Below are 24,833 nucleotides of genomic sequence, written 5' to 3'. Positions count from 1 at the left end.
GTGTTTATTCTTCCAGTGATTTAGCTCTGTGAGGGCTTATTTTTTGCATTGGGGCTTGGTACTTATTGATACTGATTTGGGGTACATACGACGTTTGTGACAAAAAAATGTAATTCTACTGTTTTCTGAATTTTATATTTTAATAGACCTGATTTTTTTTTTAGGGATGCGGGGATTTCAAATGTTTTATTTTTTTACATTTCTTAATTGTTATGGGTAACCAGGGTGATTTTAATTTTTATTTTTTGGTCCCATTAGGACCATAAGTAAAGTGAAAAATATTGATCTCCTGTGGAGATCAGCCTGGGTAGCAATAGGAGCCATAAGTAGGTCCTTGACAGCAATAGTAACCTATTGGTGCCCAATGATTGTACCATGGGGGCTGACGGGAGCCGATAAGCATTAGAACTGGAGAGAGTTATGTTCAAACAACGCTATTTGAAATTGACAGCTGCATTTAAATGGTTAACGGTAATGCTCAGAGCTCAGCTACAGCTACTTCAGTTAGACACAGAAGCCGACTGCGTAACACTGCCGTCATCTACTGCTTGTGGAGAGAACTAAGCTCCTTGTATGGTCACCCACTCAATTACATACCTATACTTCATTTTGCATTTAGGTTGGTTACATTCTTATGCCATCTGAATGACTGTTGATGTATTAAGGCTGCAATCCAAATGATTCCATTTCCATTGTAAATTTAGACTGCAGTTTATTTTACAGTCATGACTAAAAATGTTGGAGGACTCGGAAGGGAAGGAGCACCATTTCAATTTTTGAATACAAAATTAGCTGGAATCAGCGGACACCATGTTGCATTTGGCAAACCCCTGATGTGCCTAAACAGTGTAGCCTCCCCACAAGTGACCCAATTTTAGAAACTAGACCCTCAAGGAATTTATCTAGATGTTTGTTGAGCACCTTGAAAGCCCAGATGCTTCACAGAAGTTTATAACATTAAGCAATGAAGATAAAAAAATACATTTTTATCACAAAACTGTTATTTCAACCAGATAGCTTTTTTCACGAGGTTAACAGGATAGAATGCACCATAACCATAGGGGAAAAAAACCCTATAAAAATAGTGTTTTATTATGTCTTATTTAAAAATTACGTCCAATAAGTGTTCCCTATAGCCTTTAAAAAGGGGAGTATCTGTCACAGAGGGAACTAATTTGGGGTTTGTGTGAGGCAGGAGTGAAAAAGGCCAGAACTAAAGGTCTGGCTCTGGACAAATATGGGGACAATATATACTTGCCTTATACTTAATTCCTACCTACCAGCGGAGGTTGACACCCTAGTTTTTTGGTGCCCCCACTCCACAGAGGCTGTCTCTGTACTGAAACTCCACCAGTAAACACAAACACCCTAAAGTGCAATGTGCAAAGTGTGAGTCAGTCCTAGATTACACAGTTCATAGTCAAAAAATTAATGGCTCAGTGATTAGTACTTAATATATACAATTGTGTTTAGGTTTGGCAGCTACTATTAAGTAAATTAGTGGATTTTTTTGTGTGATTTTGGTATTTTGCGCCAGTGCAGGGAAATCCTGATTGGTGGATAGTATTTATCAGTTTGTCGCCAAATAAGGAATATCAGTCACTTTTAGCTGCAGGACAGCTTGAATTTCTTTGAAACTTGATTGGGCCTGCTTATCCTCTATTTGGACTGTCCTGCATTGCAACTTTTCATCAATTTTTCTGTGCCGTCCATATCCAGGGAGATTAGATACAGTGTGATTTAGTTGTAAGCGTCTCGATTATGTTGCATACTGTGAACAAAGGAATATCAAGATCTCTGGAGGTGGACTAGTAACCTTGAGATTATCGCTATTTTTAAACAATTTTGGTTCTCAAGTCCTCAGACATTTCTCTTCTCCTCTTTGTGTTCTCCATGGCACAAACAGACATAGAATAGAAAGATTGAGTCAACTTCTCTCCTTTTTATCTGGTTTCAGGTGTGATTTTCATATTGCCCACACCTGTTACTTGCCACAGGTGAGTGTGAATGAGCATCACATGCTTGAAACAAAAGTTGTTTACTCATAATTTTGGTAATATGACAACAATTTTGGCCTGCCCATTTTGTTTTTTTTTTGTATGAAATGATGTCCAATTTGCCTTTTCTCTTTTTTTGTTTTGTTCCAATACACACAAATGAAATAAATGTGTATATGAAAACATGTAATTGCAATAATTTTCTGGGAGAAATATTTTAATTTTTGGAACAATTTCAAGGGTGTCAAAACGTTCAGCCATGACTATTTTCAACTTTGTGGGCCCAGTCTAGCAATTCCAAAGGTTTTAACCTGAGTCATCAGTTTCAAGTTTTTAAAAGATGCATATTTTGTCGCAAGCACAATCCAGTCCCTCTCAGGCTTACTTTTGAGTATATAGCAAGGAGACAGGATGGGACTCAGCACCAATTCCAGGATAGCAAAAATATAAATCCAACGAAAAATGTATAAAAGTGTAGAAACTTTATTCAATGATTAAAAATCCAAGAAAAACATCATCGGTTCCATGAAAACATCATGGCTTGACGCGTTTCGGACAGTTGGAATATAGATAAGTCCTTAATCATAAGCATGCTTATGATGCTTATGATTAAGGACTTATCTATATTCCAACTGTCCGAAACGCATCAAGCCATGATGTTTTCATGGAACCGATGATGTTTTTCTTGGATTTTTAATCATTGAATAAAGTTTCTACACTTTTATATATTTTTCGTTGGATTTATATTTTTGCTATCCTGGAATTGGTGCCGAGTCCCATCCTGTCTCCTTGCTATTGCCTCTACAGACCTGCCTGTCCGGTGGACATCCTGCATCCCACCTGAACTGAGCGGATACATATACGGGTGAGCTGAATAATTTTTTTTCTTCGTTACTTTTGAGTATGCCAGAACTTTGGCACAATCCATTAAAAAAACAAATTGACAAATCGTGTGCACCATTTTAGTTAATATGGTGCCAAATCGGTAACTAATACCACAAGACGAAACAGGAAATTGAAATTCCCCCCCTTCGAATGTTGAATTGGAGTCTGTGTCTGCCGTGTGTGGCTTTGGCTGGGCATTGTAAGGAGACTGGTAATTGTACCAATAAACTTCAGTACAGTGTCATCGCAGTGTATTATTTAAGTGATCTGAAGTTCAGGTCTCTTAGGGGGCTCATAAACATGTAGAAAACATTAAAAGAAATATTTAAAATTTTAAATAACCCCCCTTTTTTTCCAAAACACAAATAACGAAATCTAAAATAATAATAATAATAATAATAATTAATAATAATAATTTAGTATTGCTATGTGCATAATTGTTTGAACTGATAAAAGCTAAAAATATCCCATTGAATGAACACAAAAACGGAATAAAATGATTGAAATGGCAGAATCGCAGGTTTTTTTGGTTAACATCACCTCTCAAAAAAATGGAATAAAAAGAAATCAAACCGGCATTTAAACCGCCAAAATGGTACAAAAAAATGTCTTTATTTTTATATAGCGCTAACATATTCCGCAGCGGTTTACATACATCAGGAACACTGTCCCCATTGGGTCACACAATCTAAATTCCCTATCAGTATGTCTTTGGAGTGTGGGAGGAAACTGGAGAACCCGGAGGAAACCCACGCAAACATGGGGAGAACATACAAACTCCTTGCAGATGGTGTCCTTGGTGGGATTCTAACCCAAGACCACAGCGCTGCAAGACTGCAGTGCTAACCACTGAGCCACCGTGCCGCCCATGGTACCAATAAAAATGACTGCTTGACACACAAAAAATAAGACCTCACAACTTTGTCAACTAAAACATAAAAATTTACAGCTTTTAGAATATGGAAAAAAAAACTACATTTTTTTATAAATTTCTTCGTAAAACAAAATCCCAACTTTGTCAATTTTTATTTTTTCATTGTATGCTTCTTGTAATTTTTTTAAACGTGTTATAACTTATAATACATTATATGGTAAAATTAATGGTAACTTTCACAATTACAACTCATCCTTCAAAAAAACAAGCCCTTAAAGGGAATCTGTCACAATGTTATTGGAACCTATTCTGAGAGCAGCATAATGTAGGGGCAGAGATCCTGATTCTAGCGATGTGTCACTTACTGAGCTGCTTAGTGTAGTTCTCATACAATCACTGTTTAAAGGGAACCTGTCACCAGATTTGGGGCCTATAAGCTCCGGCCACCACCAGGGTGCTCTTATCTACAGCATTCTAACATGCTAGAAAAAATACCAAGATATAAGGACCTCATAGTAAATGCCGTAGCTCATTAACTAGATCTAAACAATGAAAAAATGGGGTCTGATGGCATAAATGATGAAAGTAATAACACATAGCGTGCCATGTAGTCTTTTAAGCTGCTTTTATTATATTGTGCAAATAAGTACAACCAGACAAAGATGGCTAATGGATTAAAAATCCATAAAAATGAAAAGATAAACAAAAACCAGACTAGGAGGTTAGGGGGAAACAGAATCCCATACAAGAGAGGTATACTCACATGTACAGCATAAAGGGTCACATATACAAAGTAGTAAGGAACATAGTCCTAATAAATAGGAGACCCTTGTATATTGATAATGGTATCTAGTATAACATATAGGGTTATAAATACAAAATAGTGAGGATCACAGTCCAAGTAAAAAAAAACAAAACAAAAAACCCCTCATATATTAACAATAGTAGACAGAGGAGGTCACATCAGGCCATTCACTTACAAAGATTATCAGATACAAAAAGCATGTGTACAAAAACATTAATAGTGAATAGGCACCTGGAGACCATACCTACTGTCAAATACCAGGGGTACACCAATGCTGGAGCATGGGACAGGTCCTGACACGTTTTTCGCAGGGCTGCTTTTTTCATTGTTATATCTAACATGCTGTATATAAGAGCCCAGGCCACTGTGTAGAACGTAAAAAACACTTTATAATACTCACCTAGGGGGTTGCTCCGGTGCAGACTGGTCAAATAGGTGGCGCTGTTCTCCGGGACCGGCGCCTCCTGTTTCGGCCATCTTTTTTTCTCCTTCTGAAGCCGACGTGCATGACGCGTCCTACGTCATATACACTCACCGGCATTGAGGTCCTGCCCAGGTGCACTTTGATCGGCCCTGCTCAGGGCAGATCAAAATATTTTAATGCGCTTGCGCAGGACCTCAATACCGTCCTGTGTGCATGACGTAGGACGCTTCATTGCATGCCGGCTTCAGAAGAAGGAGGCCCAAGATGACCGAAAGAGGAAGCGCCGGTCCCGGAGAACAGCACCACCATTTGACCAGTCTGCACCGGAGCAACCCCCTAGGTGAGTATTATAAAGTGTTTTTTATGTTCTACACAGCGGCCTGAGCTCTTATATACAGCATTCTAACATGCTGTATATAAGAGCCAAGTGGTGGTGGCCGCAACTTATAGGTGAGGAGCCGCCTGACTGCAGCGGTCGCCTCAGGGACACCACTCCACCTCCAGGGACGCTGCAGGGTCTTCTCGTTGGGGTATTTCTGGCAACAGGTATGCTAGGTTATTTATATGGGAGTCGTGACGCCACTCACGGTTTACAGTCAGGGATATGGGTGACTGCCACTGCAGTTTTAACGAGCGTCTGGGGCTGATGGAGTCTGCAGTCGGATGGTGTGGCCTCCCGAGAGTGAGGCTGGCCCCAGGGGCTCGGCTGTGTAGAACAGATTCCAGAATAACTCAGTCTCAGTCCAGAATGTCTTACAACTGATTTTTACTCATTCTTTGATGTTTCAAGAGGTACCCGGGCGATGCTGAGATAAACCAGGTGGAACCAGGTATCCTTTAGGCCGGTCTAAGGGTTACCGTTAACTCTCCTTCCTAGCACTTCTTGTTTCGGATAACCCCTGACTTGAAGTACCATGGGATTCATCCAGGGAAGTCGCTACTGCCTTTTCTCCCCTTTTTGGCCCATTTGCCGGCAGCGTGGACCAAGTGAGATGGCTCCAGGCTCGATCTCTCTTATGGGCCCCCTCGTTGCTGCTGAGGCTCGGACCCTAGTTGGTTGGTGCAGGACTTGTTGTTCCCCTCACCGGCAGGTTTAGCAGATCAATAAATGGACATCCACTCTAGGGACCTGTTCTCCGTTCGTTCCTAGTCACCAGAGTCCCCGTACTCGACTGACTGACTCTCTTCAGGTGTCTTTCAGGCTGACTGGTCTGGTGGCCGTTCTCCCACACCAACGGCTACTACATGTGCAGGGTCTGACTAGTGTCCGCACAGAACTCCATCTTCTGGCAACTGCTCTGCCCCACTATCAGACTGGCTCTCCTCCTACTTTCCTGACTGCCTCTGCCACCTTAGCTTCCAGCCCCTCCCCTACACCCCTTGATTGGATGTGGAGGCAAGCCCCCTCTTGGGTCTGCCCAAGGGTCCCCTCTAATGGTGTGGGAGACCTGGTTGCTATGTGTCTGCATACACACTCTATTCCAGCCTTTAGGATTACCTCTTTGCACTGACCCAGCATGGGTGCAGTACTCAGTGGCGCCTGACCAGGTCAGGGGCTCCACATAGGCCCCAAATATGATGACAGGTTCCCTTTAATCAGCAGGAGATTATCATCAGAGGACTACTTGTCCTGTTGCTAGGTAGTCCAGCATATTCATAAGCTCTGTATAACCCTGCCCATGCCATGATTCCTCTTTCTGTGTACACTGTATATGGGTAGAAAGATGCCAATCACGGGTGAGAGTGGGCTTATAGAGCTCTGCATTCAAATAACTGCTGGATTTGCAGCAGAGAAAACTGATTTTATCAAAATGACATCAAGCAGCTCATTAAGTGACACATCACTGGAATCAGGGTCTCTGTCTCTACATCATGCTGCTTTCAGATTAGGTGGCAAAATCCTAGTGAGTGATTCCCTTTAAATTGGCACGTTTGTAAAAAAGTAAGAAAAAAAACAAACAAAAAACAGGCTCCTGGAAGACAAAGAGGAAAAGCCAAAAGCTTAAAAAATGCCTATATCTCCAAGCGTAAAAGGAATTATCTGCTGGTCGTCTTCAATATAAGTTTGGTGTTGTTCTGATATCCAACACCTCACCAAGCAGCTTCTATCTGCTCCGGTAGTGGCATGTAGGGAGCTGATCTAGGGGAGTGCCAGATCCCTACTTATTTCATATTAATGACTTATCCTACTGGTAGCTGATCAATAAGATGTGCCCTGGGCTACTAGGGATCACTGCCAAGCCAGAAACACATCTACACACAGCCTGATTCAGTGTACAGCAGCGGCTGATAGGATATTTGCCCTGCACTTGAGGCAACATGGAGGAAGAGATCAGCTAAGTACGAAGTCTAACAGGCAATGATCCATGGGAGAAAAGTATACAAGTCAACTTTCTCAAAGGCTAAAGCGGGCTTTACACGCTACGATATTGCTAGCAATTGCTAGCGATATCGTACGCAAAAGCACCCGCCCCCGTCGTGCATGCGATTTCGTGTGATCGCTGCCGCAGCAAACATTATCGCTACGGCAGCGTCACACGCACTTACCTGGTCGGCGATGTCGCTGTGACATCGGCATCACCGCGACGTCATTAAGTGGCCGGCCAATGAAAGCGGAGGGGCGGAGATGAGCGGGACTTAACATCCCGCCCACCTCCTTCCTTCCGCATTGCGGCCGGCGGCAGGTAAGGAGACGTTCCTCGCACCTGCGGTGTCACACACAGCGATGTGTGCTGCCGCAGGAACGAGGAACGACATCGAAAAACAACCATTACCGATTTTTGGTTTTGGGACGACCTCTCCTTGGTGAACGATTTTCACCATTTTTGAGGTCGCTTAAGGTCGCTGGTAAGTGTCACACGCTGCGATATCGTTAATGACGCCGGATGTGCGTCACTAACAACGTGACCCCGACGACAAAACATTAACGATATCGTAGCGTGTAAAGCCCCCTTTACACTCCTTAGAGTGGTTGTTCACCTTTTAGGGACAGTTTTTTCCCCCTTACATAGTTACATAGTTATATAGTTACTTAGGTTGAAAAAAGACCTAGGTCCATCTAGTTCAACCTTCCTCCACCAGTTCTACATTTAGTCACTAAGTCATTTATAACCAACAATGTTTTGTGTACTGAAGAAATAATCCAGCCCTTTTTTAAAAGCTGTTATAGTATCTGCCATTACTACCTCTTGTGGTAGTGTATTCCACAGTCTGACCGCTCTAACTGTAAAGAACCCTTTCCTATTTAGCTGTCGGAATCGCTTTTCTTCCACATGCAGTGAGTGCCCCCTGGTCCTTAGTATTGTCTTTGGAAGAAATAAGTCATGTGCCAGTCCTTTATATTGACCACACATGTATTTATACATATAAATGAGATCTCCTCTGAGACGTCTTTTTTTCTAAGCTAAACATATCTAACTTTTTCAATCTCTCATCATATGGGAGGCCTTCCATTCCTTGTAATAGTCTAGTTGCCCGCCTTTGAACTGACTCTAACTTCTGAATGTCCTTTTTAAAATGTGGAGCCCAAAACTGGATCCCGTATTCCAGATGTGGCCTTACAAGTGATTTATAGAGGGGTAACAATACGTTGGGATCACGGGATCTAATCTCTCTTTTTATACACCCCAAAATCTTGTTTGCTTTAGCAGCTGCTGCTTGACATTGAGTGCTGCTGCTCAGCTTATTTGTAATGAGAATACCCAAGTCCTTCTCCTGTTCTGTAGTCCCGAGTTTACTTCCATTTAATGTATACGCAGCTATAGGATTACTCCGTCCTAGGTGCATTACTTTACATTTATCAACATTAAATCTCATTTGCCAAGTATCTGCCCATTCTGACATCTTATCCAGATCTTTTTGTAATATTGTACTATCCAGGTCAGTTTTTAATATCCTACATAGTTTGGTGTCATCGGCAAAGACTGACACTGTACTATCAATCCCATCCACAAGGTCATTAATAAAGAGAGTAAAAAGAATCAGTCCAAGCACAGATCCCTGCGGCACCCCACTGCTGACTATAGCCCATTTAGAGAATGTACCATTTATGACTACTCTTTGTTTCCTATCTTTTAGCCAATTCCTTACCCAGTTGCATATTGTGTCCCCTAGTCCTTGCTTCTGGAGCTTTAGTATAAGGCTATTATGTGGTACAGTATCAAATGCCTTTGCAAAGTCCAAATAAATCACATCAGCTGCATTACCAATATCCAGGTTTGAACTTACCCCCTCATAGAACCCCAACAGGTTGGTTAGACACGACTTATCTTTCATGAATCCATGCTGTTTGTCAGTTATCATATTATTTTCTGCAATATATTTTTGCATGTCATCCCTTAAAATGCCCTCAAAAACTTTGCATACTACTGATGTCAGGCTTACTGGACGGTAGTTGCCTGGATCTACCCTCTTACCTTTCTTAAATATCGGTACCACATCAGCAATCCTCCAATCCTGAGGCACCAACCCTGTTACAAGTGAGTCTAAAAAGATGAGATACAGTGGTCTGTCGATTACGGAGCTCAATTCCCTCAATATTCGTGGATGAATGCCATCTGGCCCTGGGGATTTGTCAATGTTTAATTTACTCAGACGTAGGCGTACTTCATCTTGTGTTAAATTAATTATATCGGGTGGTGGACTTTGATTTTTCACTTGTTGAATGATCCCTGGTACAGTCAGTTCCTTGGTGAATACAGATGAGAAATGCCTATTTAATATCTCAGTCTTTTGTTTGTCCTCTATAACTAACTTGTTATTATATTTTAAGGGGCCGATACTATCCTTTGTTTTCCTTTTGGAATTAATGTATTTATAAAAGATTTTGGGATTTATTTTAATGTCATTGGCGATTTTTGTTTCAGTAGCTAATTTTGCTTGTTTGATTTCTTTTTTACATTTCCTATTGATATCTTTATACTCCTGCAATGCTATTTCTGTATTCTCAGCCTTTAAGATTTTAAATGCCCTTTGTTTTTGTTTTATTATACTTTGTACAGTCTTATTTATCCATAGTGGTTTCTTTTTATTCCTGGACATTTTATTACCAGAGGGTATACGTTTTTTACAGGACTCTAGTAGTATATCCTTAAACTTACCCCATTTATGTTCGGTATCCCCAGTTACCATGACTTTGTCCCAATCTACACATTTAAGCTCTTCCCTTAATTTGTTGAAATCAGCTTTCCTAAAATTCCAGGTTTTAGCATTCCCCCTTTGAAATGTTCTATTGAATATTACGTTGAAGCTTACCATATTATGATCGCTGGTGCCCAAGTGCTCCCGGACCTGTAGATCTGAAATTGTATCCGGTCTATTTGACAGGACCAGATCTAGCAAATTATCTCCCCTGGTCGGTTCACCTACCATCAGAGAGGAAATGGTCTTGAATGGTAGATAAGAACTTACAGCTTTTAGCAGAACCAGAAGATTCTATGTCCCACTGTATGTCTGGATAGTTGAAATCCCCCATAATAAGAACCTGATTATTATTATTAGCTGCCTTTTCAATTTGTTCCAGCATTTCACCCTCTATTTGTTCAGGTATGTTAGGAGGCTTATAGCAAACTCCAATTAGCATTTTTCCATTATTCCCCTCCCCATGTACATTTACCCATACTGACTCTACATTGTTGCTGTTCCCCTCAATGTCATCATACAACACAGGTTTTAGGTTAGATTTAATAAATATACACACCCCACCACCTTTTTGGCCTTTCCTGTCCTTCCTAAATGTACTATAACCCTGTATGTTTGTCACCCAGTCATGGCTTTCATCGAGCCAGGTTTCCGTAATGCCCACCACATCATAATCCATGGTTGACATAAGAGTCTCCAATTCATTCATTTTGTTTGCAAGACTTCTTGCATTTGCCAGTAGACATTTAATCCTATTAACACCTTTATTACTCCTAGCCTCCCTACGTTCCTTGTATGTCCCATCCCCCCCTAATCCTTCATTGACCCCTACCGTCTCCCTATCTCTATCTGCTCTATCTATCCCCTTATTTTCTCCACTACCCTCCCTCCCCCCGATCCTAGTTTAAAAGCTCCTCCATCCGTCTGACCATTTTCTCCCCCAGCACAGCTGCACCTTCCCCATTGAGGTGCAGCCCGTCCCTACCGTAGAGCCTGTAGCCGACTGAGAAGTCGGCCCAGTTCTCCATGAACCCGAACCCTTCCTTCCTGCACCAATTTCTAAGCCACATATTTATCTCCCTAAGCTCCCGCTGTCTTTCTAGTGATGCTCGTGGCACCGGTAGTATTTCTGAAAACACCACCTTGGAGGTCCTGGACTTCAGCTTCTCTCCTAGTTCCCTGTAATCATTTTTAAGGACCTTCCACCTGCCTCTAACTTTGTCATTAGTACCAATGTGCACCATGACCGCTGGGTTTTCCCCAGCCCCACCCAGCAATCTGTCTATCCGATCCACAATATGCCGAACCCGAGCACCCGGCAGACAACACACTGTTCGGCATTCACGGTCTCGGCGACAGATGACCCTGTCTGTCCGCTTAATTATAGAGTCCCCTACCACCAACATCTGTCTGGGCTTTGCTGCACTCCTATTTCCCTCCTTCCTACAGCAGTTGTTTTCCTGGTTGCTAGGAGCAACATCCTGCTGTAGTGACCCTAGTCCAGGCCCTTCATTCCTAATATCAGCCAAACAGGCATATTTACTAGGTTGTGCCAGGTCAGGACTAGGCTCCCTGACACTTTTCCCCCTACCTCTTCTTCTAACTGTTACCCAGCTACCTACCTCTGGGTCCTGATCTTCCCCACTTCCACCCTCCTCCATATCACTGGCCCCAGCCAGAGAAAGCTCAGTGAGCTCTAAACTCCTCTCCAGGTTTGCAATGCCCCTTAGTGTTGCAAGCTGCTTATTTAGATCAGTTACCTTGGCTTCCAAATACGCAACATGCTTGCATCGAGTGCAGATATAGTCACCCTCGAACGGCTGCTCAAGGCATGCATACATCTGACAAGATACACACCTGAAGAATAATAGGACCGCACCAATGCTGATATCTTTTTCCGGATAATCTTTATTCCATAAACTTGATTAAAAGGTGTTGTAAAATCAGCGGGTGGAGGAGACCTGGATGCGGCTCCTCACTATGGACGACGGCCGTTTCGCCTGTAATTAGGCTTCCACGGGTCCACATGTGGGGTAAGATCAGCCCTCCCTAAATAGGGTCATGCATCCAGGTGACCTCCCCACGTATAAAACATGTAAGTGAAGTGTATAATACAATAAAAGGTACTATATATACATATATTTTGCGTACCTAAAATTAAAAACAACATTGTGAATAATACAAAAATCGGACAATATTACAGAGGTATGAAATATTACAATATTCACAAAAATCAATGCATACATGGTTTATACATGTGATAAGTTGCAACCTAATTTCATTTATCTGGGATATTTATTCTGTTAACAATCCCACCAATTATCCAACATATACCATTATTATACCATGCTTTGTTTTTGCGGAAAAAAAAAAAAATCCATTACAAAAAGACCGATAAATCATTGCGGTCATTCATTCCCAATGCGCCCTGTGCTCCATATTTTATAATTAATTTTGCTTCCATTTGCAACAACAGTTTGTGGTGGTCCCCTCCTTGCGATGGGAGTGACACCCTTTCCAAACCAGCAAAATTCAGGACATCAGGGCAGCTATTGTGCGATTCTCGTACATGTGCTATCAATCTTGGGGATCCCTTTCCTGTCAGAATTGAATTATAGTGCTCCTTGAATCGAACATATAGGCATCTGATAGTTTTTCCTATATAAAATCTCCCACAGGGACACACTATTGCATAGACTACAAATTTTGTCTTGCACGATATAAACTGGTTAACATAATGTGTATGTGCACCAATTTTTACAGACTTGCCGGTCAAACGCAGACTGCAAAACCTGCATTGACCACATTTAAAGTTGCCATTATCAGACAATTTATCCAACCATGTATTCCTGCTGGTTAATCTATTTTTGACAAGCAAGTCTCTCAAATTGTGGCATCTCCTGTAGGAGATTAATGGCTTGGAAGCCGTCATATTTTTCAATTCAGGATCCCTTTCTAGGATGTGCCAGTTCTCATTAAGCGTTTTTCTTATTATGTCAAACATAGGTCCGAATTTGAAACTAAAGGTGAACCTGCTATTAGTTTTCTTTTCTTTCCTCTTTTTCACCCCTCCTGCATCGGCTACTGGACAGGGATGATCATCCTCGTTTGTAGGTTTTTTACTTTTTTCATATGCTGCATTGATAATAGTATCGGGATAACCCCGTTGTAAAAATCTATTTTTTAATTCCGAAGCCTGTTCCTCAAAGGTCACACCGGTACTGTTTGTTCTTTTTACCCTCAAAAACTGCGAGTACGGAAGGGCAGTTTTTGTGTGCTGCGGGTGGGCGCTTTCATAATGTAACACAGAATTGGAGGCTGTGGGTTTTCTAAAAATTTTTGTTACGATCTCTCCATCATTAATCCCAACCTCCACATCCAAAAAACTTATGGAATTGCCTCCAAAGGTAGAGGTAAACGACATGTTCATGGTGTTGGTGGTGTTTAAATGGGAGACAAAATCGGAAAAATCCTTTTCCGTCCCATCCCACACCATGAACACGTCGTCGACATACCTTAAATAGTATTTTATATGTTTCAAAAACGGATTGTCCACTGTGTACACATATTTGCCTTCAAACTGTCCCAAAAAAATGTTGGCCATGGCACATGATACGGGGGTACCCATTGCAGTACCCCCGCATTGCACATACCAACCGTCTAGAAACATGAAGGCATTTTTTGATAAAACAAATTCAAGCGCTTCACCAACAAAATCACAAAATAAAGGACTTTTGCCACTACGTGTGACAATGTCCTTTACTGCCTCTACTCCCAAAACCTGTGGAATCCGTGTGTATAAACTATCCACATCAATTGTGGTTAGATTGTATCCCTCCTGCCACGTCACTTCTTTGAGGAGTGACACAAATTCCCCACTGTCTTTGACATAAGACGGGATATGGGATAACAGAGGTCTCAACAGCCAGTCCAAATAGTGGGAGAGTGGCTCAGTGAGTGAGCCAATCCCTGCCACTATTGGACGTCCAGGAGGATTTTTTTCATTTTTGTGCACTTTTGGTATACAGTACCAGTGTGGTCTCGTGGGGAAAGGCGGAACCAATTTTTCTGCTTGTTTTTTGGAAATCAAACCGAGGATTACATATCTGTCCAAAAGCCGTACCAGTTGTTTTTTATATTCATTAATGGGGTTAGACAGTAAGGGTTTATATGTTGTGCGATCTTGTAGCTGTTTTAAACATTCCTGCAGGTACATATCCCGGGACATGAGGACAATGTTGCCCCCTTTGTCCGCTTCGCGGAAGATGGTATCTTCCCATGTGCGCATAGTTTTTACCGCAGCTAATTCACCTGCACTCAAATTCATACTAACTTGTGGATATCTCAAAGCCTCTACTTTTTTTATAACTGTGTCCTGGAACAAATCGATCAAATTTCCATGCACTGTTGGTGGACAAAAATCTGATTTATTTCCTTTTTTAAATTTCATGGGTTCACATATTATTTCAAAGACAGTGGGGAATTTGTGTCACTCCTCAAAGAAGTGACGTGGCAGGAGGGATACAATCTAACCACAATTGATGTGGATAGTTTATACACACGGATTCCACAGGTTTTGGGAGTAGAGGCAGTAAAGGACATTGTCACACGTAGTGGCAAAAGTCCTTTATTTTGTGATTTTGTTGGTGAAGCGCTTGAATTTGTTTTATCAAAAAATGCCTTCATGTTTCTAGACGGTTGGTATGTGCAATGCGGGGGTACTGCAATGGGTACCCCCGTATCATGTGCCATGGCCAACATTTTTTTGGGACAGTTTGAAGGCAAATATGTGTACACAGTGGACAATCCGTTTTTGAAACATATAAAATACTATTTAAGGTATGTCGACGACGTGTTCATGGTGTGGGATGGGACGGAAAAGGATTTTTCCGATTTTGTCTCCCATTTAAACACCACCAACACCATGAACATGTCGTTTACCTCTACCTTTGGAGGCAATTCCATAAGTTTTTTGGATGTGGAGGTTGGGATTAATGATGGAGAGATCGTAACAAAAATTTTTAGAAAACCCACAGCCTCCAATTCTGTGTTACATTATGAAAGCGCCCACCCGCAGCACACAAAAACTGCCCTTCCGTACTCGCAGTTTTTGAGGGTAAAAAGAACAAACAGTACCGGTGTGACCTTTGAGGAACAGGCTTCGGAATTAAAAAATAGATTTTTACAACGGGGTTATCCCGATACTATTATCAATGCAGCATATGAAAAAAGTAAAAAACCTACAAACGAGGATGATCATCCCTGTCCAGTAGCCGATGCAGGAGGGGTGAAAAAGAGGAAAGAAAAGAAAACTAATAGCAGGTTCACCTTTAGTTTCAAATTCGGACCTATGTTTGACATAATAAGAAAAACGCTTAATGAGAACTGGCACATCCTAGAAAGGGATCCTGAATTGAAAAATATGACGGCTTCCAAGCCATTAATCTCCTACAGGAGATGCCACAATTTGAGAGACTTGCTTGTCAAAAATAGATTAACCAGCAGGAATACATGGTTGGATAAATTGTCTCCTAATGGCAACTTTAAATGTGGTCAATGCAGGTTTTGCAGTCTGCGTTTGACCGGCAAGTCTGTAAAAATTGGTGCACATACACATTATGTTAACCAGTTTATATCGTGCAAGACAAAATTTGTAGTCTATGCAATAGTGTGTCCCTGTGGGAGATTTTATATAGGAAAAACTATCAGATGCCTATATGTTCGATTCAAGGAGCACTATAATTCAATTCTGACAGGAAAGGGATCCCCAAGATTGATAGCACATGTACGAGAATCGCACAATAGCTGCCCTGATGTCCTGAATTTTGCTGGTTTGGAAAGGGTGTCACTCCCATCGCAAGGAGGGGACCACCACAAACTGTTGTTGCAAATGGAAGCAAAATTAATTATAAAATATGGAGCACAGGGCGCATTGGGAATGAATGACCGCAATGATTTATCGGTCTTTTTGTAATGGATTTTTTTTTTTCCGCAAAAACAAAGCATGGTATAATAATGGTATATGTTGGATAATTGGTGGGATTGTTAACAGAATAAATATCCCAGATAAATGAAATTAGGTTGCAACTTATCACATGTATAAACCATGTATGCATTGATTTTTGTGAATATTGTAATATTTCATACCTCTGTAATATTGTCCGATTTTTGTATTATTCACAATGTTGTTTTTAATTTTAGGTACGCAAAATATATGTATATATAGTACCTTTTATTGTATTATACACTTCACTTACATGTTTTATACGTGGGGAGGTCACCTGGATGCATGACCCTATTTAGGGAGGGCTGATCTTACCCCACATGTGGACCCGTGGAAGCCTAATTACAGGCGAAACGGCCGTCGTCCATAGTGAGGAGCCGCATCCAGGTCTCCTCCACCCGCTGATTTTACAACACCTTTTAATCAAGTTTATGGAATAAAGATTATCCGGAAAAAGATATCAGCATTGGTGCGGTCCTATTATTCTTCTTCTCTATTGATGAATGGAACTGACTGTTGCTGTTTGGACCTGCACGCTTATCCGGCTTCCAACAAGGACGTCTGGTGCTATATTCCTTACCCTCCAGTGATCCCAGGTGTGGTAGGCATATACGGGTGGTGCAGGACTGCGCTCTTTTGGATCCAAGATACACACCTGGTAGCATTCTCCATGGAGCACCTATCAAATGGGGATAAACAGTAAAGTAGAAAAACAAAGAGAAAAAAAAACGAAAAAAACCCAATGGGAAACGTATAAGGATAAATTCAAACTATGTTCTTGTGTCAAACTATGTAATTGTGTTGAAACTATGCACTTATCTTAAATTCAGCACTTTACTTCAGTTCAGCACCTCGCTCGCTCAGCACCTCGCTTGCTTACTTAAATGCAATTTGGCCTTAAAATGATTTCATTAAAAATGTTGCACTGTTTACCTCCTATAGCCTCTTGATTACGCTACTTATTTCTGGCTGCAGAATGAGTTAACCGTGTTGGTCACATTATTTTAACAAATGTGTTATGGATATAATTTTGGGAACACTGACTATTATATAGGAATGACCGGTCCGCCTCCTGCGCCTGTTACTGTATATATATATATATACACACACATATACACATACACAGTATATATATTATTTTCATTACTCCAACTACGCTCCCTCTGATTATCTGGGGTACAAGAAAGGTTCAGGTCTATTTTTACAAGTGCCTGATTTATCCCCCAAAGCAAATAGAAGTAATATTGTTGTGATTCTTTACTGTATATTGTCATTTTTAGCCTTTAAAAGCACTAGTGACACTTTTAAATAAAGTTCCAGAGCAAAAGTTAAAAAAAAAAAAAGTAGAGAGTAGACTTGCAGTTACTAGGTAACCAGCAAATAAACAATGCCGTCTCCATGGTGGCACCTGATCAGTATATTACACACAGGACACTGCTGATCAGAGGCAGGCAGCACTGCTGATTACCATGGCACTGCCACTCTTGCCAGGAAACTCCTTTAACCGGAATGTAAGTCTAAAGTGTTCCCCTTTAAGATATAATACAGATTACACACTTGTTTTTGTTTTATGCTTTTCTATATCTTTTAGAAATGTCCTTGTACTGCTTGTTTACGCTTCTTGTTTCTGCCATGCAGCCTCCGCTGTGAAATCCGAGAACTGTGCTTCCTTGCCATTTCTTTTGATAATGTGTTTTATATACTTTGCCTTTTTTTGTTTACATTTGTCCTATACACCAGGAAAATTTCCAAACGTACATATTCGTTTCGACAATCTTTTTAAAATAATGGAAAACACAATTATGCTTCTTAATACTATACATCCCACATGAGCTTTCACAGCGAGAGCCATAAGCAACACATATTTATTTATTATTTATTATTATTTATTTATAGAGCACCATTGATTCCATGGTGCTGTACATGAGAAGGGGGTTACATACAGAATACATATACAAGTTACAATAGACAGACTGGTACAGAGGGAAGAGGGATACAAATGTATAGAGAATTAAAAAATGTAAAAAAAAAAAAAATCTTTATTTTTATATAGCACTAACATATTTTGCAGTGTTTTACATACAGCAGAAATACTGTCCCCATTGGGGCTCACAATCTAAATTCCCCATCAGTATGTCTTTGGAGTGTGGGGGGAAACCCACACAAACATAGGGAGAACATACAAACTCCTTTCAGATGGTGTCCTTGGTGGGATTCGAACCCAGGACCCCAGCACTAAAATATAATTCATTATTCATTATCTGTCAATGAACATTTGTTTGGCATATACAACATGGGGTTTATGCGGCGTGTAACTATAAAAATGAGCTTTGGAAAGAAACTGTTCATTTTACAGCTTAAGGCTATGTGTCCACGGGAGAATGTAGCTGTGGATTTTTCTGCATCAAAATCCGTGGCTTTCCCGAAAAATCCGCACCTTTTCAAAGGTGCGGATTTGCCGCAGATTTACCGCGGAATTGCCGCGGATTTGGTGCGGATTTTTTTTTCCCCCAATTTTAAAGCCAAAATCCGGATGAAAATCCGCAACAATAATTGACATGTTGCAGATTTTTCCGGATCAAAATCCGCACGAAATCCACTGCGGAAAAATCCGCAGCATGGGCACAGCATTTCCAAAATGCCATAGAAATGGCTGGGAAGTGCCTGAGCTGCAGATTTTCAGGAAATCCGCGTTTTTTCCGCGAGAAATCCGCGGCAAAATCCGCGCATTTTCCGCAGCGTGGACACATAGCCTAAGGGGATTCTGACAGCCCCCCATACCCACACAAAAGAATACAGAAGCCTCTGTAAGCACTAAGTGTGTCTCAATAAATTAGAATATCATCAAAAAGTTTATTTCAGTAATTCAGTACAAAAAGTGAAACACATATATTATTTAGTCATTCCACACAGAGTGATCTATTTCAAGTGTTTATGTCTGTTAATGTTGATGATTATGGCTTACAGCCAATGAAAACCCAAAAGTCATTATCTCAGAAAATTAGAATATTATATAAGACCAACTGAAAAAATGATTTTAAACTCAGAAATGTTGGCGCCTGCTGAAAAGTCTGTACAGTAAATGCCTCAATACTTGGTCGGGGCTCCTTTTGCATGAATTACTGCATCAATGCGGCATGGAGGCGATCAGCCTGTGGCACTGCTGAGGTGTTATGGAAGTCCAGGTTGCTTTGATAGCAGCCGTCAGCTTGTCTGCATTGTTGGGTCTGGAGTCTCTCATCTTCCTCTTGACAATGCCCCATAAATTCTCTGTGGGGTTTAGGTCAGACAAGTTTGTTGGCCAATCAAGTACAGTGATACTGTGGTTATTAAACCACATATTGGTACTTTTGGCTGTGTGGACAGGTGCCAAGTCCTGCTGGAAAATAAAATGTCAATCTCCAAAACTTGTCAGCAGAGGAAACATGAAGTGCTCAAAACTTTCCTGGTAGACGTCTGTGCTGACTTTGGTCTTGATAAAACACAGTGGACCTACACTAGCAGATGACATGGCTCCCCAAACCATCACTGATTGTGGAAACTTCACACTAGACCTCAAGCAGCTTGGATTTTGGCCTCTCCACTCTTCCTCCAGACTCTGGGACCTTGATCTCCAAATGAAATGCAAAATTTACTTTCATCTGAAATCAACACTTTGGACCACTGAACAACAATCAAGTTCTTTTTCTCCTTGGCCCAGGTGAGATGCTTCTGGCGTTGTCTATTGGTCATGAGTGTCTTGACACAAGGAATGTAACAGTTGTAGCCCATGTCCTGGATACACCTGTGTGTGGTGGCTTTTGAAGCACTTACTCCAGCAGCAGTCCACTCCTTGTGAATCTCCCCAAATTTTTGAATGACCTTTTCTTAACAATCCTACCCAAGGCTGTCCTTATCCCAGTTGCTTGTGCACCTTTTTCTAACACACTTTTCCCTTCCACTCAACTTTCCATTAATATGCTTGGATACAGCACTCTGTGAATAGCCAGCTTCTTTAGTAATGACCTTTTTGTGGATTATTTTCCTTGTGGAGTGTGTCAAAGACTGCCTTCTTGACATCTGTCAAGTCAGCAGTCTTCCCCATTGATTGTGTAGCCTACTGAACCAGACTAAGGGACCATTTTAAATGCTTAGGAAGCCTATGCAAGTGTTTTGTGGTAATTATTCTAATTTTCTGAGATAATGACTTTTGAGTTATCATGGTTGGTATGGTCTGTAAGCCATAATCATCAACATTAACAGAAATAAACACTTGAAATAGATCACTCTGTAATGACTTTATATAATACTAGCTGTACTACCCGGCTTCGCCTGGGTTAATAACTGCTGTTAACAAAATAGAATGTATTAACAAAAATGTATTCTGCACACAAAAACCACAAAACAAATAGCTAGAAATGTAATTATTAAATTGTTGCCTATATTAACCAATCAGAGCTCAGATTAATTAACTGTAGCAAAATAGAAGCTAAGCTGTGATTGGTTGCTATTGGCAGCTTGATAAATCTCCAGGCAACAGAAAGCCCTCCCCCTGACAGTATATATTAGCTCACACATACACATATAGACAGGTCATGTGACTGACAGCTGCCGTATTTCCTATGTGGTACATTTGTTGTTCTTGTAGTTTGGCTGCTTATTAATCAGATTTTTATTTTTGAAGGATAATACCAGACTTGTGTGTGTTTTAGGGCGATTATGTGGCGAGGTTGGTGTATGTGTGGTGAGATGTGTGCTGAGGGTGGTATATGCACCAGGCTTGTGTGTGTTTAGGGCGATTATGTGGCGAGGTTGGTGTATGTGTGGTGAGATGTGTGCTGAGGGTGGTATATGTGTTCAAGCACGTGGTAGTGTGTGGCACATTTTGTGTGTGTGTATTCATATGCCCGAGTGTGGTGAGTATTACATGTCGGGGCCCCACCTTAGCAACTGTACGGTATATACTCTTTAGCGCCATCGCTCTCATTCTTTAAGTCACCCTTGTTCACATCTGGAGCTGTCAATTGCCCCCAACACTTTTCGTTTCACTTTATCCCCATTATGTAGATAGGGGCAAAATTGATTGGTAAATTGGAACGCGCGGGGTTAAAATTTCGCCTCACAACATAGCCCCCGGCGCTGCCCGGGATAGTAACAGTCTCTCTTTTTCTCTCCCATTCTCTGTCTGTCTCCCCCTCTGTATATATCTCTCTGTCTCTCTCTTTGTCTGTCTCTTTCCCTGACTGTCTGTGTCTTTCTCCGTCTGTCTCAATTTCTTTCCCTGTCTGTCTATCTCTTTCCCTGTCTGTCTATCTATCTCTGTCACTTTCCCTGTCTGTCTCTTTCACTGTCTGTCTCTTTCCCTCTCTTTCCCTGTCTGTCTCTTTCCCTGTCAGTCTGTTTCTTTGTCTGTGTCTGTCGCTTTGTCTGTCTCTTACCCTGTCTATGTCTGTTTCTTACCCTGTCTGTGTCTGCCTCTTTCCCTGTCTGTGTCTGTCTCTTTCCCTGGCTGCATTGTGACACGCCAACATTCCATATAAGGGCGTGGCAGCGCATTCTTCTGAAGTTCTGGCTGCACTGTGGCTCCCAGCTCCATTCGCTTTAATGGAGGCAGGTTTTTTGTTGAATAACTGTAAAGAGCGGGGTTAAAATTTCCCCTCAAAACATAGCCTATGACGCTCTCAGGGTCCAGACGTGGGAGTGTTCAAAATTTTGTGGCTGTAGCTGCGACGGTGCAGATGCCAATCCCGGACATATATACACACACACTCACACACTCACACACTCACATACATAGATACATACATACATTACATACACACATTCAGCTTTATATATTAGATTACTGAAATTATTTAACTTTTTGATGATATTCTAATTTATTAAGATGCACTGGTACTCATAAAAATCAAGGTACTTAGGTCATAACTTGGCTAGTTCATGAGAGCCCACAAGCTGCGACAAGGTGTACATTTCTCTTTTTTTCAGGATCTGGGGCTCAGTGACAGGTTATTTGTGGCGTCTTAAGTTGATATTTTTAATTATATCATTTTGGATAGATACAATGTTTTCATCACCGTAAAAAATGTAAGAATGAAGGCACTCACTGGTTCTTGCTATACAGGAATTTCTTTATTAACACGTAGTGGTTACATACTTGGGCTAGCGGGGAGGGAGAGAACCACCCGACACGTCAGACGACGGCCGTTTCGCACTTTCAGAGACCAGCTGAAGCACTGAGAGAAAGTGCGAAACGGCCGTCGTCTGACGTGTCGGATGGTTCTCCCCCACCCCGCTAGTCCAAGTATGTAACCTCCACGTGTTAATAAAGAAGTTTCTGCACAGCAAGAACCGGTGAGTGCCTTCATTCTTACATTTTTTACTTGGATATGCCTTTCCTTGAATGAGCACCCCGGAGCGGCATGGAAGCTTTGCCTGGTTATTGAAGTCTAAATGGACATAGATTGTATGGTAGCAGCAGAATAGCATTTGGAGCAATGCCCCAGATTCTTCCTTGTTTGTGAATGTTTTCATCGCCTTTCATTGCATTTCATTGCAATGTTGCTGCAACAAAAAAAAAAACGTAATTCTGTTGTTTTGATTTTTTTTCTCGCTATGTCCTTTACCAATTGATTAATTTTGTTTATATTTTGATAGATCGGGCATTTTTTAATGTAGCCATACCATATATTGTGTTATTTATTTTTTTATTTTCAATAGGGCAAAAGTCGAGTGATTTGTACTTTTGTGCTTCAGCACCGCACTGTACAGCAGAAACACTGACTTCCCATAAACGCCGGCACACAGCCAGTGTTCACAGGAAGCCCATCATGACAGTGTCAGGGGTCATCAGCTGACCCTGGCTGTCATGACAACCCATCAGGTTATTGGGCTGTCGACTTGAGAATAGAATGACGCGCTTCCCACTGGTCAGCCTTAAATTCTGCTCTCAGAAATTGACTGCAGGATTTAACTAGTTAACAGCCATGGGTGGATCGGAGATCCATCCCGCGCCTGTTAGAGACACATTACGGCTGTCCAGATCAGTCGACATGTGCGGGAAAAGATGTGGGTTCAACGTGTGAGCTCGCATCAAAGTCATGAAGCCGACATAAGCTATACCAGTATGTTCTATGTCGGCAAGGGGTTAAAGGGACTCTGTCAGCACAGAATGACTGTTCAATCCAAGTAAAGGCGCTTGTGCATCATGGCGGGGCTAAAGATTAACATCTTCCCACCTGCTGGTTTTTCCTCTACCACCCCTCTTCTTTTGCTCAAGAAGCCAGAGCTGTCAATCACAGAAGAGGGGATGGGGAGATAGAGGGAAAACAAGCAGGTGGGAAGATGTATACAAATAAATGGCCGCACCATGATGCACCCAGCACCTATACTTAGTTTGAACAGTCATTCTGTCCCTTTAAGTTTCTGATCCCTTACAATTAATCAATAAGAACAATGCCTGTCATTGTTTTCCCTGTCTCAGCAGCCAGATTAGGTTACAGCTCTTGGGAAAAGCCGTAACTAAAATGTAATATTATCTGCATTATACTGCACAGACCTGAAATGTCAAAATAATACAATAAAATTGTAATGTAAGAAAAGACAATCTTATAACTATGTATTTTTGTACTCCCATACAGAATAGTTAAGTCTGCTGTATTACAGGCCAGTTTGTAATAAATAATTTGTGTTCATAGCTAGGGAAAGAGCGGTTTCATAAGTCACAACATTTTGGTTACTCCAATGATGTCTCCATGTTGATGGGTGAAGATAAGCCGGGGATTGGAGGAGAGCACCTTCGTGGACAGAAGTTAAAGCCTAAATTCAGTGTTTTCCCAAGAGGAGTGGGCAGCGATGCTCCATCATGGGTAGCTTTTGACAAACAGGTTTGTATAGGTGGTTTCTTTCTAAAAAATTTCTTTTAAAATTTGAGTAACCTGAAAGTCATATTTGCTAGTCTTGTGTCACGGTGAGACTATGGGTATAGCAGGGCTTGTATTCTCAAGCTGGAGTGGCCCATGTCTATTGGGCCACCCCCAGCCTAAAAATAGCAACCTTAGCAACCCAGAATTGTCGCCTCCATTAGAAGCGACAATTCCGGTGCTTTACCTGGCTCTTCCCAAATGCCCTGGTGCGGTGGCAATTGGGGTAATAAGGGGTTTATAACAGCCCACAGCTACCACTAAGCCCTAGATTAGTAATGGGAAGCGTCTATGAGACCCCACATTACTAATCTGTAAATGAAAGTAAATAAACACACACACCGAAAAAATCCTTTATTTGAAATAAAATACAAAAAATCCCTCTTTCACCAATTTATTAACCCCCAAAACACTCCTGAAGGTACAACGTAATCCACACAAGGTCCCACGACAATTCCAGCACTGCTACATCTGAAGGCGTACAGCACGCGATCATGGAACGTGACTGCCTGCTCTAAGCTTCAGGCATAAAATGAATGAGCCGCAGCAATGAGCTGTGACGTCACTCAAGTTAGTAGCGGTTGCAGCTGGAGGTTCCCACGGTCCTCCACCTATAACCACAGGTAACTTGATGTCAGAGGATCAATCTCCAATTACCATTGTGTCCCAGACAAAGGCATGGCCCATCACTGAAAAAGATAGACTTAAATCCTTCATTGCCATCCTGCTCTTGATAACCTTGGAGATCAGTGGCGTGAGTTCCATGAAACATCTGTAGCTGGTTTACTCATTGCCCAATATCAT

The 24,833-nt window shown here is 41.4% G+C and overlaps 1 protein-coding gene across 2 annotated transcripts in view; it reads left to right on the top strand.

Annotated features, from left to right (window-relative positions):
* EFHC2 (EF-hand domain containing 2) overlaps positions 1-24,833 on the top strand; it is a 122,276-nt gene that overhangs the window by 726 nt on the left and 96,717 nt on the right. Inside the window, exons 1-2 of one of the 2 annotated variants that reach the window (XM_075333538.1) lie at positions 17,519-17,639; positions 23,805-23,993. In XM_075333538.1, the coding sequence (XP_075189653.1) occupies positions 17,598-17,639; positions 23,805-23,993 (231 nt within the window). In that variant the 5' untranslated portion in view covers positions 17,519-17,597. Of the gene's footprint in view, positions 1-17,518; positions 17,640-23,804; positions 23,994-24,833 lie in introns of those variants that run through there. The other variant, XM_075333539.1, reaches the window with a different exon arrangement.

Source organism: Anomaloglossus baeobatrachus, chromosome 2 (genome assembly GCF_048569485.1).
Source record: "Anomaloglossus baeobatrachus isolate aAnoBae1 chromosome 2, aAnoBae1.hap1, whole genome shotgun sequence".
Classification (NCBI taxonomy): Eukaryota; Metazoa; Chordata; class Amphibia; order Anura; family Aromobatidae; genus Anomaloglossus; species Anomaloglossus baeobatrachus.
Note: the sequence above shows the minus strand (reverse complement) of the source record. Positions and strands in the feature narration are given on the sequence as shown.